Source organism: Cavia porcellus, unplaced genomic scaffold, assembly GCF_034190915.1.
Source record: "Cavia porcellus strain 051 isolate PalLab524CR breed Dunkin Hartley unplaced genomic scaffold, mCavPor4.1 scaffold_22, whole genome shotgun sequence".
Lineage (NCBI taxonomy): Eukaryota > Metazoa > Chordata > Mammalia > Rodentia > Caviidae > Cavia > Cavia porcellus.
The window spans coordinates 20289544-20311413 of NW_026947505.1; the positions used below are offsets into that span (position 1 = coordinate 20289544).

General features: G+C 42.6%; 1 protein-coding gene across 6 annotated transcripts in view; it reads left to right on the forward strand.

Annotated features, from left to right (window-relative positions):
- Plekhg1 (pleckstrin homology and RhoGEF domain containing G1) overlaps positions 1-21870 on the forward strand; it is a 209499-nt gene that overhangs the window by 66197 nt on the left and 121432 nt on the right. Inside the window, exon 1 of one of the 6 annotated variants that reach the window (XM_013151059.3) lies at positions 10998-18360. The exons of 3 other annotated variants lie outside the window; for them this stretch is intronic. Coding sequence is in view for 2 of the 3 variants with exons in the window: in XM_063232906.1 (XP_063088976.1) it covers positions 21636-21870 (235 nt within the window). In the remaining variant the exon portion in view is untranslated. 2 more of the 6 variants (XM_063232906.1, XM_063232901.1) reach the window with 2 other exon arrangements.

A 21870-nucleotide genomic window follows, 5' to 3' on the forward strand; every position in this document is an offset into this window, starting at 1 on the left:
AGCAATGGTGAGATGTCCTCTGGCAAACAGAGCCTATTAACATACCCTGTAACTAAACTGCAGGTACGCCATGGGGGTCTGCTTCCTATTACTAATAGTCTTTCCCCTGTTCCTGTAAACAGCTGAAATTCCAACTTTTGTAGATTTCTCCAACCTAGAGAATGTGGTGTGAGTATTTTTATTAGGCCATGTATCTTGATAATAGTTTAGAGATGTATATATCTGCTATAAAACTACAGTAATTTAAAAATGGATAGCCCTATATAAAATGATTCAGAAAACCTTCACCTCCATATCAGAGCAGTAATGGAAGGACAATCGAATGGTATACTTTAAAGTTTCATAGATGTTTATATTTTTCCCAGTTTTAATTTTAAAAGCTTCAGGCTCAACCATTCTTACTTATTTTGTGATAAGAACTTAGGAGAAATGCTTTGAATTGACAATAAGATACGCTTGGAATCCTAACGTGAAGAGGAGATAATGTAAATGGTAGCCTGTTAGACCATCCCTCTTAGGGAGCAAATGGAGAAATAAACAACAGAGGAGTGCTTCGTATATGGCTTGGTGGTCCAGCCCTCTCCTTACATCCTAATACTTTGGATCTTGGGCTTCTCCCAAAGGTTCAGGTGGTAAAGGCTTGCTGCTCCCCAGGAAAGTGCTGCTGAGGAGTAGAAAAAGCTCTTAAGAGAGGAGGCTTAGTGATAGGTCTTTAGGTCACTGGGGGTAATGAGGCCCCAGCCCCTTCTTGTTTCTCTTGTTTCTGAGCCATGAGGTGAGCAGTTTTGCTTCCCCGTGTGTTTCTACCGTGGATGTGCTGCCTCACCACTGGCCCAAAAGCAGGAAGTCAGCCGGCCGTGGATTGGAACTTCTGAAACTGTGAGTCAGTAATAGACAATTCTTCTTGATTAGTCGGTTACATCAGATATATATTATAGTAATGGAAAGCTGGTTAACATATAGTCCAAGGTGAGTATTTGCAAGTTATGAGTAATACTAGGTTGAAGGAGAAAGGAGGAGGAAATCTTTGCCTTTCCCTGCTTCTAACAATTCCTAATCTTCCCCAGCATGGCTATCTTCTGGAATTTTAGGTAGATTCTTTTGTAAAAACATTGATAACTTATGATTGGATCCCACATTTGAGGACTATTGTAGGTTAAAAAGCATTTATAAGTAGGATCAGGAATCACGTTCACATACAGACACCACTGGAACTTAGAACACGTTTTTCAGTAGAAATAAACAATCATTTTAAAGACTATTTTAAACATCCTCCATTTTGAAATTGATCCTGCCTATGCGTGTTAGATTGAGTGAGCATAGAAGAGTTGCTGGATCTTCAGTGGAGGATCTAGGGTTTTCTCCCCTTGGGAACTCAATACTATTTTACCACTTTGTATACCTAGAGATGGTCTCAACTATGCCTTTTTCGACTAAAAATTTAAATGTAAAGTTTTCTATATTTTATGATACTTTACGAACCACCTATAAAAATGATTATGATAGGCAGTTACTTTTGAGTACAAAAAACGGATGCTCAGAAGTTTGTTGACATAACCTACTGATCTAGGAAATATTGAGAGCATCAATTTATTTTTACTCTTACATGGTCATTCTTTTGACTGCTTTAAAACCAAAGAAAACTTTTTCTTATTATTTCTAACAACTAAAAGTCATTTATGTTTTGGGAGGATTGATTTTAAACATCAAGTGTTTATATTTATGTAGAATTAATTCTTCCCACATGCACACCAGATTTTAGACTTAAAGGCAAGTTATTTAGTTTTGCTTGTTATTGTATTTAGTTGTCCATCCATATCTAGGTTCCATTTCTGTGTATCTAGTGCAGATCAAAAATATTTTTTTAAAAAAATTGCATGTGTACTGAGCATATGTGGACTTATTTTTCTCATCATTCTCTAAATAATACACAATAAAAACTATTTACATAGAATTTACATGGTACTAGATAGTATAAGTACTGTAGAGATGATTTAAAGAATATGGGAGGATTGCATAGGATATATGTAAATACTGTGCCATTTTATGTAGGGGACCCGAGCATGCTTGTATTTCAGGATTCTCAGGTGTTGCTCAATAGGGGACTAAATATTGGCGTGACTCTGCATGGAAAATATGACTTACAAATGAGACGTTTAAAGCAAATGACATGCATTCTGCATCTTAGATTTATGGTGCATTGAAAACTTATATCCTGAAACATTTTTAACAAATCAGTGTACATTCAGATGGAAAGAACATAGATGTGTAAGACAGTTTCTGCCCTGACATTCAAACCACATTTATATTTACATCTTTTATTCCATATCCCCAGACTTCATACTTTTACTGAACTTTATAAAACAGTATACTTTCATCTGTAATAGTGACTGTCACTCTAATTTGGTAAAACAAAAAGAAAGCTCTAAATTACTGAACTGCTCTTGAGGGACAGTGACCTCAAAGCTTCAGTGATTCAGTGACACAGAATCATCAAGGACTCAAGTTTTTCTTCCTCTTTCATCCCAACCTCCACTAAATGGTCCCAAGAAGACCAAGGAATGTAAATGTGGGATCAGGATCTCTTGTCTATAGGCACCAGGAAAGAGACATTTCTCTGAGCCATTTATTCAAGAATCTCAATCTGTAAAGGCTCTTATTTCATAGAGGCAGTAATGGTACTAAGATTGCCATGTCCTAATTAATTTAGGTTCACAGCGTCCACCTGTAGATCTGGGGTTATGACTGTGTGTAGAAAGGATGAGGAGGTGGGTATCTCAATAAAACAAGCTGTTGGGAAAGAAAAGCAGAGAACTGATACCAGATAAGCACTAACAGTACCCATTATAAGGAGGCCATCGAGCTGAATTGTTGCATTCTTTTTCCTTTTTTTCCTCAGTACCCAAAGTATTTTTGTTGCTAAATTAGCAATGATTGTGGGGCCTTGGTTTTATTTCCAAATCAAACACATTTCTGAACATAAGCTGTCAGCCCCTAGTTCTTATCCTGACCTGCTTTTCCTCTTTTCCTTCCATGAAGTTTCTTGTTATTTCTTGACACTTAGGGAGGGAGGCATGTTTCTCGGTGTTGTCCTCATCTGATCTAAGGCACTAAGGTCTCTGACTGCAAGATGTTCCCACCCTGGCTGACCCTGCATCCAAGAATCACTCATGCTGAGAGCCTGGTGTGAGTCAGTCCATTAGGAGCTTTGTTCTTTGGAGCATGTTCCTGTTTCATGCTGTATTATGTGCAGATTTAAGAATAGCCATCTCTCCAAGAGAGTTTTAAGTGGAAATCATTGTTAAGAAGTGTTTCCTGTTCCTCTATCCTTAGGATTAGGATGTAAGCTGTAGAGTCAGAGATCAGGAACCGTAGATAAGTAGTGGAGCTGTCAAGGATAGCTTCCAGCTTCTGGGCAGGATGGTCAAGTGGAACCAAGCTGTAACCAGCCGAACAGACTGGCACTTAGTGTATCCTAAGATAAATAGACCAACATACACAAATTGGGAACCTACTTATCTTTTATGATGCTGTGCCTCCAGACTTACGTCTGAGTTCAGAATGATTTAGGATATGATCAGATTGCAGGTGCGGGTTCTTAAATAAGTTGTAAGAATAAATTGTAGTCCTTTGTGCCACTGTCATGGGAGTACAAAAACTCCTTGTTGCCCTCTTTTCCTCTTTTTTATATCGTTAGAAAAAAAGGCTTTAGGGAAAAGTAGAACTTCCCTTCCTGCCTTTCAGAGCTTTACTGTTTTGATTTATTTATTAAGCCTGAGGGTGGGCAAGAGTCTAGACCATTTTTTTTATTGATTGAATGTGTCAGTACATAGGAAAGGCTATTATTACTCTTAGCTGTAAAATAAAATGGTAAAAGTCCCAACTGCTTCTGGCATTTGTTCTTTTGTTCCTCAAGGTTTGGCAAAGTAGAAAGATTGGTTGAGTTAGTATGAGGAACCCCACTCTAGGCCTTCAAGATTAAGAGGAAAGAACAGGTAAAGGTGAAGGACATTGTAAAGTATGAACTTGGCCTCAGTACACCTGTGTCTTGTTTTCACCTCCCATGCTGGATGGGTATTCAGTAGGTGCTCAGCATCTCCTCCCTTTCTTTCCAAATCAGATATGCTCTCATTTGAACAAAAATTTCTTGTGACAAAAAAAAGCATTGCAGTAGAGATATGTGGTTCCTTCTGACTCTCCCTCACCCCAGAAGTACTCTGGACAAAAAAAAAGGCAAATTATATGAACAGAATGCAGCTTCCTGAATAAAATGTATTAAAACTAAACTGGAACCAAGATAGCTCTTCTCGCTCAGGATAGTTGCCATCATAAAACTGCATTTATAAGATTATTTGCTCACAAATGGCACAGTGGGGGACACACACTCACCACACCACGTATTTAATGATGAGAAATAAGAAGGGTAGGTTATTAAAACTTGATTTACTAAATCAGTCTGTTTAGAGCTTGGGATACGAAGCATTCAAATCATACAACATGAAAATAAGGCCCACTTAAACAGATATATAGATATATAGATAGATAGATACATGTCGATGTCCGCTCCCGGCCGGCAGGAAAGACACACGACAAGGTCTGGCGGTGGTCAGGCTTTTCTTTATTCTCTCCTTATACAGTCTGCCCCGAAGCCTCTACCGGTCCGCTCTCCGCGGCTCCTTCCGTGCTTCAGTCTGCCCCGAAGCCTCTACCGGTCCGCTCCCCGCGGCTCCTTTTGTGCTTCAGTCTCTCTCTCTCTCGGGGGTGGAGGCACTGGCTATATATAGGATTAATAGCTAGGCAGACTACCCTGTGAGGCGGGAACTTAGTGGGGTGATAAGAAACAGGTGCCACACAGGCGGGCTCGATGAGAGGGGTAATCTAGCCCAGGCTTTTGTACTTTCCCACAGGCCTCGCAATCACCGCGTCTGATGACTTGACAGTGCCACGGCTCCCAACAGATACAGATATATATTTTTGGGGGGAGGGAGTACCAGGAATCAAATTCACAACTGCGTACTTGCAAGACAGGCGCTTTATGCTGCTGAGCTAAATCCCCAGCCCACATTTAAACATACATTATAGCTAGATTTGTATCACCTCAGGTTATCTACTACTAGGATTTCAGGGTTTTAGCATTTCCAAAATGTTTTTAAGTCCTGTATTTTTGCAGTCATGGTTTTTAAAAAAGAATTTTCACTCATGACTTATTGGATAGTCTTTGGCTAGAGGCTGGTGCTTGGAAGACTGTTACTTTTTCAATCTAATACTGTGTTCTCAACAAATGCATGACAGATGGTATTACATTGTCCTAGTACTACAATAAAATGGAGTTCAAGACAAAATGAATTTGTGTTTGTCACACACAATGCAACTTAGTAAAATATCTTAGCAGATAGCAGTCTGAAGCAAGAACCCGGTGATACACTCCTCTGGCCTGTTGCTGTCCCTTGTTTATTTATAAGAATCTTCTTTTTCCTATTTGAAACAAAGGTATCTAAATAGTATACTTTATTAATAAATAAGTTAGTTATTAAGAGTTAACAAATTATACACTATACTTGCATTAACATTTCCTAGGAAAAAATATAACATGCTGTCGCTCTCCTAGCCTGTCCATTGCTATGGCCATTTTAAAGACACTGAATTCAGAAGCCTGGAAGAAAGGAAGAAATGAGAAGCAGGTAGGATTGTGCCTGAGACCCGTAGGGCTTAGTAACCCACTAGCAGTAAGTAAACTGTTGTCTTACTGAAAATGCTGCTGGTTCCTTGAAAAGCTTTCCCAATAGACAGGTAGAAAAGTGCACAAGACCCCATTTCTATTTGTGAGCTATTAAGAGCAGAAGAACTTAAAGAAGGACTCGCTTACAGGGTTGCCTGAAGTGCTCACAGGAAGGGAAGAGTGAGCATTGCTTCGGGAAGTCTCGCTTCTGTTTTCTCAGCTGGCTGCTGTTGGGAGTGAGAGCTTCCTGTGAGTTCGGGAAGGCTCCCGGCACTCACCTGTTGCGGTGACCCAGTGCCCAGGCACGGGTGGAAGGAGAAGCCGGCTGTCGGGTGTGTCTGCCAAGACAGCAAACATTGGCTGCACTACCTGTAACTTTTGCCAAAAAAATTATCATGGGAGCTTTCAACAGCCAACACACCTTCGAAACAAAGTCACAGTGATTTGTTTCTTCATGATTCAGTCAGATACTCTTCGGTTCCTCATAGCCCAGCTCCAAAAAAAAAATTATGGTTTCCTTGGCAAGCCAGTAGTTCCCTTTGTAAATGTCTAGGGGTGTTTTGTGTGTGTGTGTGTGTGTGTGAGAGAGAGAGAGAGAGAGAGAGACAGAGAGATAGAGAGAGAGAGAGAGAGAGAGAGAGATTTTGAGCTCATCCACAGTAAAGTTGAATGGTCCGTTTGAGAAATTGTATTCATATTAGGTATCGTTTCTATTCCTGGGAGATTTTTAAGTGCTAAACTGTTCTTTGATCTGTCAGAACATAGTGGTTTTCATGGTTTTGGCTGGTGGAGGACCAAGCAAGGGCTCAGCATTCCAGTCACCTGGGTTCAGGCTTCCACACCAAGCCTGACCTGAAACATAAACACAAAGAACTTCAAAATCAGAATCCCTTACATGCAGTTACTAAAATAAGTTGATCTATGGGGATGAATGTAGTAACTGTGTAACACACTTTGTGTTTCATTTTTTTAAATGCTTCATTTCTACAAAAGTATTGTAATCTTCTGATGACACAGAATACAACTTCTCTCCTGTCCCCCTCCATTGTACAAAGTAACATGAAAGAGTTTCCCTTGCTTGACCTTAAATGTATATAAAGGTCAAATGTAAAGGAGCCAAGTTATTGTGACCAATATCTTTCCTTCCCTGGGTAATAACCTTTCCCTGAAGCGGTTCATTTAAGTTTATTTTGAAGTTAGTTTGAGCATTTTTCTCTCCTTTTTCCGCACCTTGTTCTGTACAATGGCCTAACCCAGATCTCAGCACACTCTGACATTTGTGTTTGAACTCATACTTCTGCCCTGCTATAGATGGCGGCTTTAGGAAAGACAGAGGTGATTGTTAGACCTTGGCTTCAGGTAGGAGGAAGAAAAGCTTTGAGACTCAGATCTATAATTGTTGGGCAGTGCTTTCCTTGTTTAAAAAAAAAAAGTAGGAGCAGCCAGGTGTGGTGGCATGGCACATTAATAGAATCCCAACAATTTGGAAGGCTGAGGCAGAAGGATCACAAGTTTGAACCAGCCTGGGCAATTTAACAAGACTCTGTGTGTGTGTGTGTGTGTGTGTGTGTGTGTGTGTGTGTGTGTGTATGTGTGTGTGTGTGTGTGTGAGAGAGAGTGCTGGAGGTGGAGTGCTAGGGATTGAACCTAGACTTTCACATTTAGCTACATTTTCAGCCCTGTTTAATTTTTATTTATTTATTTATTTATTTTTGGATACATGATCTCGCTAAATGGCCAGGGGCTTGGTTCAAACTTGTGCTCTTGTTCCAGCTTGGCTTGAGTTTGTGATCCCCCTGGCTCAGCCTCCCAGAGTACTAATGTAAAAAAAAAATCTTTTTTTGAGAAGGACCGGGTATATAGCTCACTGATAGAGTGCTTGCTTGCCCTGAGTTAGTCCCTGCATTTAATATACAGCATCGCAAAAAGAAAAACAAAAGTAGAAGAAAAGATGACTTTTGCCTGTATGGACAGAGGTCAAAGAAATTTTGGAAATGGTCTTTAATTTCTGTTTTGTTTTGTTTTGTTTTGTTTTGTTTTTATACCGGAATCAAACTCAAGATCTCACGCTTGGCAGGTAGACGCTTATGCCACTGAGGGAAATCCCTGGCCTGGCCTTTGATTTCTACAGAGGTTATTCTCTGATCAAATTTGATGTCTGACTCCTTGAACCTACATTTTTTGGGACTCAGAGATTCTGATCCAAAAAAGGGAGAGTTAACTCTTGGGTAATATAAAAGCATAAGGTACTCATTGGGGTTACATTTTTGCCTAAATCACTTTCAATATCTTGTTGATGTCAGAGTTACTTAAACTATTTATTTAGTCCTTCCAACAACATCCTCTGACTCAGTATCAAGAACAATTCTTGGACTTTAAACAGTTCTTACCAAATGTGTTCATCACATTGCCAGGACTCTAACCCAGATTTTGATCCTAACATGTATTTCTAATTTCCTTTTGAAACCACTCGTGGGATAACTGAGGGATTTTTGCGTTTAAGGCAAACAATGGCTTTATGAAGTTTTACGTCCTTTCTCAATGAGATGGTTATTTATTTTTCTTCTTAAGTCTCATGGATTTTGCGAGGAGAAACTTATTGATTTTCACATGTATTTTCACTGCACTTACGCTTTCCAAGCAAATAAACAATGAAGAATCAATTTTCAAAAATCAGAAATATTGAGGATTTTTCCTATTTAAAAATAGGCTTAAGTGAATTCCTTTCATAGCCTCTGGCTTTTCTTTTGTTGACTTTATACGGAATATGATCTATTTAATCATAGCACCAAAGATGAGAAGGAAAAATGTTGGGTTTATCATAAGAAATAAACCCAAGAACAGGGCAAAGAGCTGGAGGAAACAGCGCTGAGGCACTGGACAGGGCCACCAGCAGCTACTGCACACAGCGTGGGGCACCTGCCTGTGCCACCTGGTGTGACCACTGGCCTGTGAGTGGCCTGAAGTTGTGCTAGCATGTCAGTTCTTGGGCCTAAGGGGAAAAGTAGCACATTTGCATTTTTTTTTTTTTTTTTTTTTGTCTTTTTCCTTTTTATCGGTACCAGGGATCGAACTCACGACTGCCTGCTTTCAAGGCAGGTGCTTATGCCGCTGAGCTAAATCCCCAGCCCCCACATTTGCATTTTCTAAATTTGTTTTGTTTTTAGTACACGTTTGCAGTGCCTGAAGTTTACACTCACCTTAGAGAGTAGGTACAAATACATAGCACATCTTGATTCTTTTTTCATCCCCTTTCCATTCCCCTCTCCCTGTTTTTATTAGTATTTTTATTACTTTTAATTCATGTTTATCACATATAATGTTTATGCATTTGTTGTGTGTATTTGGCACTACATACATCATGCATCTTAAATCTTTTTACTTCTCCTCTCCCTCTTCCCTCCCCATCCTCAGTCTCCCGGACGCCTTCTCATTTGGAAAAGATCCAGCTCCCTGTTGCCTTCTTTCTTTACTTTATTTTATTCTTCATTTGTACTTTGCCTTATTCAAACGAGAGACTCCATATGTATTTAAGCCTGACTTATTTCACTTAACATCATATTTTCCAGGCATATTCATTTTCCCATGGATGTCTCAAATTCATTCTTATATTCATTCATCAAAACTTTTGGGTTCCCTATTTTTCCTAGAAACAGTGGGGAAGCCCTGGATCTTGCAAGCCTAGCAGTTGTCAGTCTCAGACAGCTACCCACGTGACAGACCTCTTTTTTCTCCATCCTACAGAGTGCTTTTTCAAAGAAAGAAGAGGTGTAATGGGGAAGAGGAGCCTAAGGTAGGATCAGTGAGGAACTGGTCACATCAGGACATGGACAGGGACCATTGTCCACGCGCTGGCTCTGGTGAAGGACTCTGCCTGCCAGGCCCTGCCAAGAGCACCAAGGTCATGGTAGGTTAGGCAGATAGGGTTGCCTGCAGAGAGATCAGAGCCTGATGCAACAGTTTTAAAATGATAATGAGTGTGTAATTCTTACTTGTGGTAAATGCTATGAACGAGGATTACACGGTCCTCTGAGTGGACTTTAGTTGCAAGGTGTTAGGGAAGGACTGTGGGACATGAAGGAAAGACTAAGTGATGAATGAAAGCCAGAGGCGAGGGGCTAGTAGTGGACGGGGTTGGAGAGAGAGGTGAGACTCATACAGCCTGTGAAGCTTAGCTTTTACTCTAAATGCAGTTGAATTACAGTATAGCAGGTGAGAGATGTAATACAGATTACTTGGTTTGGTTGGGTATGGGCTTTTTTGTGGTAGTTCTAGGGATTCAATTCAGGGCCTTGACACCGAGCTACATCCCTTTTTAACTTTTTACTTTGAAGCAGGGTCTTGCTAGGTTGCCCAAGCTGGGCTCAAACTTGTGATTTTTCTGCCTCAGCTTCCCAGACTGCAGTTTGGGTTTTTGAAGATTCATAATAGCTGCTAGGTGGGGAATGTGTTGCCAGTGATGAGATGGAACAAGAATATAGTTAGGAACCTTGTGCTGTAGGCCAGGCAAGAGCTAATGGCCCCTTTGACCAGAAGTCCGTGATATGAAAGAGGTTATGCTCTAGGGTGTAACAGGATATGCAGATGTTGTCAAGGACCCAGTATTGGGTGCTGAAAAACAGTAAGTGAAACCCGAGGTCTTCAGCCCAGTCTATTTCCTCCCCTCACTCGCCTCGTACATTTACGCAAGAACTCTGCCTGCTTGGGCCATCCATCTCTGAGCTGTGGAGAACACGAGAGCCTGACTCCAGGCCTGGTCTCCTGGATACAGTAATGTCACCGGGCACTCTGAGTGCTGTATAAAGTCAGACACTTGCCACTGCCTGTCTGCGGCTTCTTTGGTTCCTCTGAATTCCTGGGGGAGGCCCATGGCATGTTGCTCCTTCTCCTGTGCGGATGAGTGAACCCTGAGATTAAGGACGGTTTCCCTGTTGTCTTAGAAGTTGAATCCTCTGAAAAGACCTAATTAGTTGCTCACTGTAACTCTAATCCTGTATTAAACTGAGGCCGTGTTTCACCTGTAGTAGCAGTTGGGTGAAATAAGAGAATCCAAAAAATTACTTGATAATTGAAGGAAAAGAAAAAATTATATAGTTAGATGTTATTTTGTTTCAAGATTTTCATTTTTGTATAATGATGGGAAAGTGGAAAATCTCATTTTTCAGGTTCAAATGGGAAGAGAATCATACATATGTATAACCATATATATATATACACAATATGTGTGTGTATATATATATATATGTATATATATATATATATATATATATGGAGAGAGACAGACAGACAGACAGACAGACACCATATGGACATATATATATCATATATATGCTAAATAATTGGCCTTTTTACATGCTTTTTTTTGAGATAAGGGCTTGCTATGTAATGCTTTGAACTCATTGCATAGCTAAGACTGACCTCAAACTGAGGGTGATTCTCCTGCCTCAGTCTCCCAAGTGCTGAGATTACAGGTGTGTGCTGCTTAGTGTATTGGTGAGCAGCCTCTTAGTGTGTTTGCTTGTGTGAACTACATAATTCAGCATTTTCTGCCACATATTAACTCTCCACTTACCCCCCCCCCCTTAAATTATATATTCTGGCAAGATTTCTCACTTGTTGAAGCATTTAATTATTGTGTTTGGCAGCCATGGCTTGTTGCTTTATATAAACAAATGCCGACTTCAAACATTAAAACTGATTTTTTTCATAGTCTGCCAGAAAGTGAGACTATTTGATGTGCAGTTTGGATACTCTTATTTCTGATTACATAATTTAGGACTGGAAATAGGAATTTAGCCTTTATCCCCAGTCCCCATGCCATAGAAAATTAGCTTTTGGCATCCTCTCCCAAAGTGCAAATCATCACAGAAACAAGTTCCAAAAAAGCTTTAAGGTAAATTCCATCCTATCAAGACCTTTTTATCTTCAGCCATATGCACAGCTTTCTAGTACTGCATTATTTTAAAAGGCAAAAGGTTTTTAGGATCTGAAGAGAAACCAAAGTATAATACTGCATTTTTTTTAAAACGTCCTGTGAGAGCTGTGATTCCTGCAGAGTACAGCTAAATCAGCTTGCATCCCAATCATGGAAAGGTTCCTGAGGGTTGAAATGAAGTCCTGGGAGACACAGTTCATTTTCTTCTGCCCATCTGGAAGCAATGCTGGCTGTATGATCGATGCTTAAGTCTATGTAAAAAACACTTCGCAGGTTACTAGCCACAGGACACTATCTACTCCGGCAGTGGAGCCAAAACCCTTAAAGAACTAGTTTTGTGTTTGTTTATTTTTTGCTGGTCCTGATGATGGCACATACCTGCAATCCCAGCACTTGGAGGCAGAGACAGGGGAAATCACTGTGAGTTTGAGGTCTGCCTGAGCCACATAGTGAAACACTGTATTTTAAAAAGGGGCAGAAGGGAAGAACTAGTATTTTTTCAACTCATTCTGTAAAAGAAAGTCTAAGCTGTCCTCCGTGTCACACATACATTGTACTATACACAAGAAAAAATATCTAAAGGAAAAAGTGACCTTGATATTCATCACCCTGTCTTCATTAGACCTTCCCCTACCTGGCTTTCTAGAGTCCAGTGTCAGACTCCTCCTTCATATCTGTTGATCCTGAGGACAAAAAAAAGTCTGACTCATCAGAAAGATGTTAAATTAAAGTTTAGTTGCTATATTTATGGAAGTAGGAACCTGTATAACTCAGTTTGGGGGGGGGGAGGGTGGAATTTAAAGAGTTTGAAGAGGTTTTAATGCTTAACCATCAAGTTACCAGAAAGCTCATTTGGCAGATGTCCTCGTGTCTGGAGGCGTCTCGCTAACTGCTGTTTTACTCTAATAATGATGACAGAATGAGGGTGCTGAGAGCCAGCCTCTCGCCCCGAGTACTCAGCTCAGCCCACTCCTGAAGAGAGTAGCTCACCCCAGAGCCAGACCCACGGAGGTGGAGTTGAGAGCAGCTGCAGGGATTGTTAGGGATCTGCGTGCCGCTGCGCTGCAGGTGCCTGGCCTTCGCTTTGATTTCAAGCTACCTAATGTCAGATCTCACCTCTGAGTTTCCTAGAAAATATGCGTGCAAGTCGCGAACAGCGTGCTGCTTGAATGTGTAGCAGCAAACTCCAAACTTTCGTGTGAATTGGTGCAGTGGGCTAGGTGAGGCATGTTTGACAACTGAGGGCAGCGTTTTAGGGGCTGCGTGTGTGTTGGAGGTCACTGTGGGGGTCGCGCTTTGCATGAACTTGACCATTTCTCCTGCACCAACCTGCATTCGGGCTCCTGAGTGAGGGCCTCCTTCTTTTTTATCCACTGTCCTTTAGCGCCATTTTTCAATCCAAAGCAGGCAAACCTGCAGGACAGAGAAATTTACACACAGTCATACAGTCATACGCCGCAGGACCGGGACTCTCCCAGGTCCGCTACTGCGCACTGTGGAGGATGGAAGAGGGCCTGGCCCTACGATCTCATGCAGTTTTTCACATTTACAGTGTAAGTAGGGAGTCTTCAGTCTTCTGTCCTCTTCTTTACATGGTTTTCTTCTGACCTTTTTAATGATGAGAAATGGTGATAAAATAAGCACAAAGCTCTTTAAATCCAAGAAGACAAAATTAAATAGCCTAAACAAAACTACATAAACACTTCTTGCAGATACCATGATCAAATTCATAGGAAATATGACGAATCAAGTAAAAAAAAAAATAGTAAAAATGAGGCCACTGATATAAGATATAAAAGAAAAAATATCCAAGACTCAGGCCCCTTGCCATGGAATGGGGTCACCCGGGTTCTCCACGATAGACACCTGCCCTTAATGTGGAGTGCTGTCACTTGGAAGTCAAGGGAAAGTCCTACGAGACAGCGTTTGCTGGTGAAAGGACTCTGAACCCGGCCTGTGCAAATGCTGTTCCCTGGGAAATCTGTCTGCTAACTGTTCACAAATTAAAACACATAGTAGAAAATTTTTTAAACAAGAATAAAGAAAGAAGCCTTATAAGTGCTTTTAAATTTGTTTGTATCTTTAATATAACTAGTCTCTGTGACCCTTTAAAATGCTCATGTGAGAATTAGCTGATGTGGAAAGACAAAATGTGACAAAAAGATGAATGTGCTTCTCTACTTTCCGGAATCAGCAGTTCTAAAGCTATTCCCAGGAAACACCCAGTTCCTCAGGGCCTCAGTAAGCATCAGTAGTTCTATAAAGTGAGCAAGGAGAAACCTAACTCCTATGCCATTCAGAACTCTCTTAATCTGTCCCTGTTAACTCCAGATGCTATTAAACAGATGCTTTTATATTGGGTTCAGCCCGAATTACCCATCTTGACCCAATCTAATTGATGTAAGTGGTAGGAATTAATTTTGTGCAGGCAGGAATAAAGGCTAATCCAAGTCTGTCAGTACCTTGTAATTAATCCACATATTCTTTTTAGAAGGGAGAGAGATGTTGGCACATTCTCTGGCCTAAGGTTCTGCACCAATTTAATGTAGAATTCTAAAATTCTATAGGGTTCAAATTTCAGGGTAGAATTACCAATAACAAAAGTTTTGCTAAAGCAGATGGTCCTTTCCAGCTGCCAAATGTGGCGATCTTATTGGAAATCTGTTCTTTCCATGCATGAATTGAGGAATGGCTGTGTGAATGAAAGGTATAATATTTCCAGGTGCCATTGAAATGTGAATCTTATATTAAACTATTATTGGTACTGGAGTTTTTAAAGCCTGAATCTCCAAATATCAATTAATTCTAACCTAGTAATCAGTCATAACACATCATCTTTTGTTTTTGAGAAAATAAGAAATCTGTGGGAAAACAAAAGTATGAAAATGTTAATGAATAATTTTGGGTAAAATCAGTATTTAAATAATCATTAAGTTGTATATATAGAAGGTTCCATACTACGGCAAATTCACCTTGCCCTACTTTGAGATGGAGGAGATAATGGAAATCATATTTTCCAGTATTTTAAGGGTTTGGTGTAAGATGGTTCTGTCCATTGCCTTTACTCCTAAATTCTTGTTCTTAATACAGAACAAAGCAAACAGTTTTTAAATTATATTTTACCCATATTTTAATCTGATTATGAATGTTAAGGTCCAAAGAGTTATCTGGTTATTCATTAAATTTCTTGAGTTTCAGGGTGCAGGTTCAGCAATGCAGTATTTCCAAGAGCAGAGAAGGTGTGAATGTTCCATCTAAATAGGATATAAATGTAAACATCTCGCTTCTCACCAAAGAGCTGTCTTTAAAGAATCTACTTTAAAAAACAAAAGATCATGAAACAACTGGTACTTTCCCATGGGAATTATTTGATAATTATGGGCTGCTTTCTTTATCAGAATATAGTATTCAATTTTAAACAATAGCATGGTTTAAAAAATTACAACAGGGATGATAGAAATATCTCACACAGTAATTATACCCAAGTCCCCAGCACACAATAGTTGTGCATTCATTCACTCAACTGTTTCTTGAGAATGTGCTGTGTGTCAGGCACCAATCCAGGTTCTGGGAATTTGGTGTGGGCAAAAAAATAATTGCTTCCTACAGTCATTATTATGACTAGGCTGATAGGGGAGATGGCTAGAAATCAAATATTCATTGTAAATTGTTAATGTCAGAAAGGAAAAAATTACAGGTATTGTCATGAGCCTGAGATCTGATAAAGTAGTAATAGCTGTGATGGGGACAGAGGAGCTGTGTGGAGAAATCATGAGCCCTAGAAAAACCTAGAGAAAAATAATGAGTTGAGAGGAAAGTGAGAAAAGAGGCAGATAAGGGAGCAGAGAGACAGGAATTGGGACATGTCAGGCATCAGAGGCCAAGTTAAAGGATTTGATTGTAATCATAGAAAATGACCAGCATGCACAAGTCTTCAGTGGGTGGAGTGAAGGTGGGGTGCTTTGCAGTTTGAAAGTCCTGGTGTATAACTCTGCTCTCCAGAATACTGCATTGCAAGACTGTCACACTAGGGTGGATGGAAGACATACAGGATGGAAGTGGAGAAAATTAGGTGCCATCTGAGACCGAGTTAAGAAGTAACAAAAAGTTGAAAAGCTGGATGGAGGTTGTAACAATTTGAATATCAGAGGAAGGAGAAAAGGCGTAAAAGCTGGCAGCAGTACTTCTGGCTGGCAGAATCCCACACTGATAGTCACCCAGTCTGGGAGGAAGATTGTGTTTCACATTGGGTGTATTGCATTTCAATTTCCTGAGAAGTCTTAAGCTGAGATATTGAGTAATTAGTGACTTAGATATTTGTCTGGTGCGCAGATGTTTGATCTGATAATACAAACAGTCAATAGCTGAATTACTGGCTGATGGTTTAAGGGAGACCAACGTGGAATGTCAAGGGAGGTAGGAGGAAAATCAGGATTATAGGGACCATGGAAGGCAGCGTTTCAAGGAGAAAGCAGTGGCTCAAAGCATCAGATGCCACTGAGACCCCTGAGAAAGAGACTGATAAATACTGATTGGCTTAGGCAGCATAAGCTTGCAGAGAGCTGCTATGGTGGGAGTGTGGGGAAGCAACAAACCAGACTGGAGTTAGGAAAGAGATGAAGATGCTGGGTATAGGTAACCCAGTTGGGATCTTTTCCCTTGAAGTGAAGAGCAGAGCTGGTGTGTGTGCAGTGAGAGTCCAGGCAAAGACATCATGGCGGGGAGGTTGGGTGGGCCCTTTTCCCAACACCAGGGCAGACAGAGATGAGATGCCCTTGGGACTCTCATTTCTAGACATGCTTGTTTGCCCAAGAATCCAAATTGTGTGTGAATTTACAAATGCATTCTTCAGGGATCAGTTTATATGAGCAGAACATGCATGTGTTGGTATTCCCTTGATTTTCTCTTGTGACCTCACCAATACCAAAGACCACAAATACAGCACGAGACAGTTAGTGTAGTGCTTGGGTGAATTTTTCACAACGTCTCATTCAGAACCACTCAGCTTGAGTTGTGGTTAACACTCACATAAAAGAAACGATTGTGCACTGCCCTCTTCTTTTCCTTTTTAGAAAATTATCTTTGAATTTTCTCCATGGTCTTTCATGTTGAGATCTATACATACACCAACAGCTCCACACCCTCCAATTATAGGAAACAGGTTTTATTTCCATCCCCTGGAGCAGTTATCCATTAATAGCTGTTCTCCCCAAACACAGTCCTTTGATCCAAAAACCATTGCCAAATCTAAGGCAGAGTCACAGTAAAATCCGAGTGAAAGAATCCAATGATCTAGAGTCGATGCAAGGCCATCTAATATGAAGAGGTTCAAACCTATGAGTGAGCTACCTGTATCTAAATTTTGCCTCTCCTCAGTTTCCCCTTGGCCTTGAATGCAAAACAGAATTTGCAGCACTCATCAAATGTTGCTGGACAGGCTGACAGTTGTAACTTAAAGCCACAGCTCACTCTGCAATGCGCATGGTGCTTACTGGCTTCGCTATTGTCCCATCCCTGATGTCTAAGTAGTCTGTTAATACAAAGACTCCTTTTCCTAGTGTTGATGCTTTGCTTCAGTGCACCTGCTTCAGAAGCCCTGAACCTGTGTAGCCAGGGGTTACCCAAGGGAGCCTGCCCTTGTAAAGCCGCCCCCACTGCACTGCGAGGATAAGCCACCCTTGCTGAGGCCACCCAGCCATCTGCTTGTAGGCCGATCCTGGGCCTTGTTTGTGAGGGCTGTGCCGCCTGCGTGCCTGAGACTAGGAACAAGCTACTCGTCAGCAGTAAATTCATCTTAGCTGAAACAGCTGCCAGATCAAAAATTGCAGCCGAGCTCCTCACCAGGCCACAGTGAAAGCCAGCTTGAGACTGCCAGCTATAACACAGAACAATTTGCCAAGGCAAAAACAAATGTTCCACGTTCACAGCACAGCATCAGGCAACAGCAGCAGCCTTCAGGAGTTACTTCGTTCCTGGGATGCCAGGTCCAGGAGCCAGTCTGCCAGATGCTGGGGTTTGGAGTCAAAACAACGAAGACCTTTTCTTCCTACCCAGGTTTTGAACCAGTTTGAGTATGGGAAACATAGGAGGCAGCCAGTTGGAGGCTGTATCTTGTGTCTGTGGGCAGGCAGCAGCCACAGACTGAACTCAGGCAAGGAGCCTTCCCACCTGGCAGGCTGAAGCGGGGTGGCTGTCCCCACACAGGAGCAGAGCTTGCACCTGCAAACTGAAGCCAGCAGGAACTGACATAAAACATGTGCTACCGGGAGGCAGCTCTCTGCCAGATGAGCAAAACAATTCAGTTATGATTACACCAGGTTTTACTTGAACACTTGCCAGTCTGCCGCCCTACTCCTGTCCCCAAGGGAAGTGTAGAGAGGAGTTCACCAGAGAGCAGCCAGATAGACAGGACTCTCAGGACTGAGGGGCAGTGCTTCCCACAGAGCCCCACCCTTGCCTCGACAGCTCCTTCCGGCCAGCGTAAGAGGAGGTCAAATACTTGCTGCGGAGAGGGAAGTCCTACTTAATTCCAGTGGCTTAGAGCACATTGTCACAGTTGACAACCCTGTCATCACAACTGGACATGTCAATTTTCAGTCAGCGTTCCCCAGGTGTCCTTGAGTGCCCAGAGCCATGTTGGGTCCTAAGAGATTACAAAGAAGATTGAAAATGGCCTGATTTGCCTCCCACTCTGTCCTCTGGAGAGGTGAGTGTTTTTGAAATCTAAAGGATAGGTTGGCAACTCATAGTAGGCACCATGGGAACCTAGATGCAGATACCTGTGAACTACATTTCGTTATGAAGTCTGTCAGCCCTCAGTGGTCTCCAGAATGATTCTGGATTTCTGGGTATCCTGTCTAAGGGAAAAGTGTGTTTTCATCTCCACATATCCTTTTTTAAGAGAGAAGAGCCAGCTTATAATTAAGCAGATGTGGGGGATGACCTCATGCGCTCACCATCAAGCAGCTTCCCTTTGCAGCTGGGGGGAGGACGCAGCTCGCCCATAGTGGGGTCCATTTAGGAAGTACGTTTGTGTGAGGGGGAAGGGTGGGGTTGACCTCGCAGGCAGGACATTACTCTTCTTCCTCTTCCTGTCCCTGTTTCTCTCATCAGTCAGAGTCATTGCTCAGCTTCCTGGGGTGGAGTGGTTGGGGACCTTGGACACTGAATGTCCCACCTGTTGTCACCAGCAAGCTAAGGGTGACAGAGTGCACATGCTGCTGTTGAACTTGAGTCACATTTACATGCGGGCTTCCCTTCAGTGTATTCAGGAAGCAAAGCCTCTGACGCAGAGACGGAGCCATTCTGCGTGGAGTGGAATGGTCAGGACACTGCTGCCCTGACACATTTTGTACTGGGCCAGAACATCACTGGCAAGCGACTGTGGCAAGCCACTGAGAAGGCCTGGTGGGGAGCAAAGAGAAGGGGATGCTAGGAGATGCTATCTGTCTCCAGAATGGTGTTGAGGTAGTGGCAAGCAGGCAGGTTTCATGGACAGACAAAGGCACCAGGCAACCTAGTGGGTGAGGGGAGGAAGGGTGAGTATGGCCAGAGGCCGGCCACTCCACTCCGCAAGCCACGCGCTGGCTACATGTGTTACGCTGCACACAGCAGTCGCAAAGGATGTTGGTCCCTGACTTCAGGGAGACATCAAATCCAGGCTGGCAACGTGAGAAAACATGGAGCTTTACTAAGTCTGGCCTCCCTGGCACCACTTAGACCTCACAGAGAGCCATGCTAGGGGTAAAGCCTGTGTTCTATACAGTGTTTCTTCTCCTCTCCTTTTCCTCTTCCTCTTTCCCCTTCTCCTCCTCTCCCTCCTCCTCCTTGTGCCCTTTCTCCACTTTCTCCTCCTCCTCCTCTTTCTCTTCCTCCTCCTCTTCCTTCCTCTGTGAAGTGTTTCTGATGCCCAGTTAGGTCAGGGAGAGAACACACACCAGTGTTCACAGCAGTGTATGACAAGTGCCCTATGTGGGTACCCAGGAGGTGGGGAGCACACAAACACTTTGCAGGGAATTCAGGGGTGTGCTGGGCTGGCTCCACTTGCCTCCTTCCTCTCTCACATACTGTGCTTCATGCGCCCTGGGTGACTGTTGACGGGGGTCCTTCAGGGATCCCGGTGTCTGAATTTGGCCAATTTGTTGTGATTTGAGAAAGGCTTCCGTCACGAGTCCTGTGCCTCCCATCTTGGACCTCTGATTAGCCTTTTGGGGGAGGCTTTCAGATACGTAGCTGCAGAAATGGTCAAGTTCTCAGAGGACAGCACAATAGCCAGGGTGTTAGTGTTGATTCTTTATGGTCTTAATCCTGATCCTTTGCTTTCACCATTACTGTGTTTTCTCTGCCCTCACCCTCAGGGCCCAGTGGAGGGCCAATGGCGGCTTCTGTGTGCCTTGATAGAGCCTCTGCTAGAATCCCTAACTCTCCATTTCCAGCTCATTTCACCCCATCCATTTGAACACAAAATTCCAAAAAGATATAATTCCAGAGTCCTGTCTCCTGGTCCTGTCCCCTGATGAGTGACATGGTCCATACCTTGAGATGACTGCTGATCCCCATTCTGGGTCCACTGCCCTCCTTTCTGGAGGCCACTTCACCGCAGCAAAGCGTGGCCCCACAGGAGGCAGGTTGGGCCTGTCGTGGTGACTCTGCATATGACAGCAGGCTGAGATCCCTGGAGGCCTTTTGCCCTTTTCCCTAAAAGGTAGGGAGCCCTGCCCCATGCACAACTAGCTTGGCACAAGGAGCTGCCCCTGGGAAAGGGAAACACACTACAAAAGGGAAGGCAATGCACCCTCATCACATGCTGCCCCCGATTCCCTATAATCAGGTGCTACCTGGGGTCCCACCCTGAGTTTCAAGTGTGGTAGGAACAAAGCCAGTAGCTTCCTCTTATGCTTCGAATTCCCATCTTCCATTTCTGCTTTCTTTCTGTCTGTAATACAAAAGTTTTTCTCATTTTGGAAAGGTCAAAGTAATAAAGGAAAACATCAATGTAATTATAATAAATGTACAAAGTATATATGCTCAAAACATTTTTTTAGTAAACTTATCCTTTTATTCTAAAAAAGTGATCAATTTGGGGAAGTTTGGGTACTCTTTGCCTCCTGCAGAAATAGTCTTGATCTTATTAAATTAAGGTGTAACTTGGGAAGGAAGAAAAAGGATGAAATCTGGTATGGATTATACTGTAGAGTCATAAAAGTTATGGAAACCTCCCAGGGAGCCTACAATTAATCCAGTCAGTCTTTACCATGTAGGCTGAAGGAGTACAGCACCCAGAGATACCAGGGATTCTAGACCTTTCTAGAACCACCTGGCCTTCCCCTACTCTAATGCACTTAGTCAGGTCTCTTACCACTGCACACCAGCATCCTGGCCAGTAGGAGGCATCTGTGGACAGAGTGCCACGTGACTGTTTCTCAGGTGCCACCTACTCAGGCTGAGGCCACTGCAGCTGCCTCAGCGACAGAGATAATTAGGCCACTGGAAGCAATTCATTTTTAAAAAGGCTTTGGGAGTTTAAGTGGTTGTGAATTTTTATTATGACTCATTTTTCTTCAACCTCAAAAGCCAATATAACTCTTGAAGTAAACACACAGAATATTAGTAACACCTTTCATATAGTGTAAACAAATTCTGTGTGTGTAGAACGGTTCTGTTTGGAAAACCAGTCACCTGAACTGGATCCTTGCAGGAGAGAAAACAGGCTGAGAAAAGACAAGCAGAGGCACAAGTCCATGTCACACCCACCTGTCACACACAGTCACCTCTGACTGTTGAAGAATCAAAAATAATCACTCCTGTAAAGGGGACTGAAACTTCATAAAACTGACCATTCTCTTCTATCCATCACCTCTATCCATAGCCTTCATTTTTGTTTTTGCTGCTGTCAGTTTTTTCTTGTCCCATCTCCCAAACTTTCTCTGGGCTTCCCGAGGGAGGTCTCAGGGCAGCAGAGGATGAGGATGTGGGTGGAGGATGGAGGCAGGAGGAACTGGCCGGGCCTGTCTGCCTGGGTGGAGCACCTGCTCCTCCTGCCAAGGCAGCCTGACTGGACAGCCCACTACCTGTAGCAGGACCACGGCTGCCAGGACCATGCTGTCAGCCACCATGGTGGGCACTCTTGTCCGCGGGTGGAGGAATCGAAGCTCCCCTCAAAGAGCTGAGGCAAAACTCCTCGTCCCCCAGAGACAAGGTGGAATCCGGATTCAGG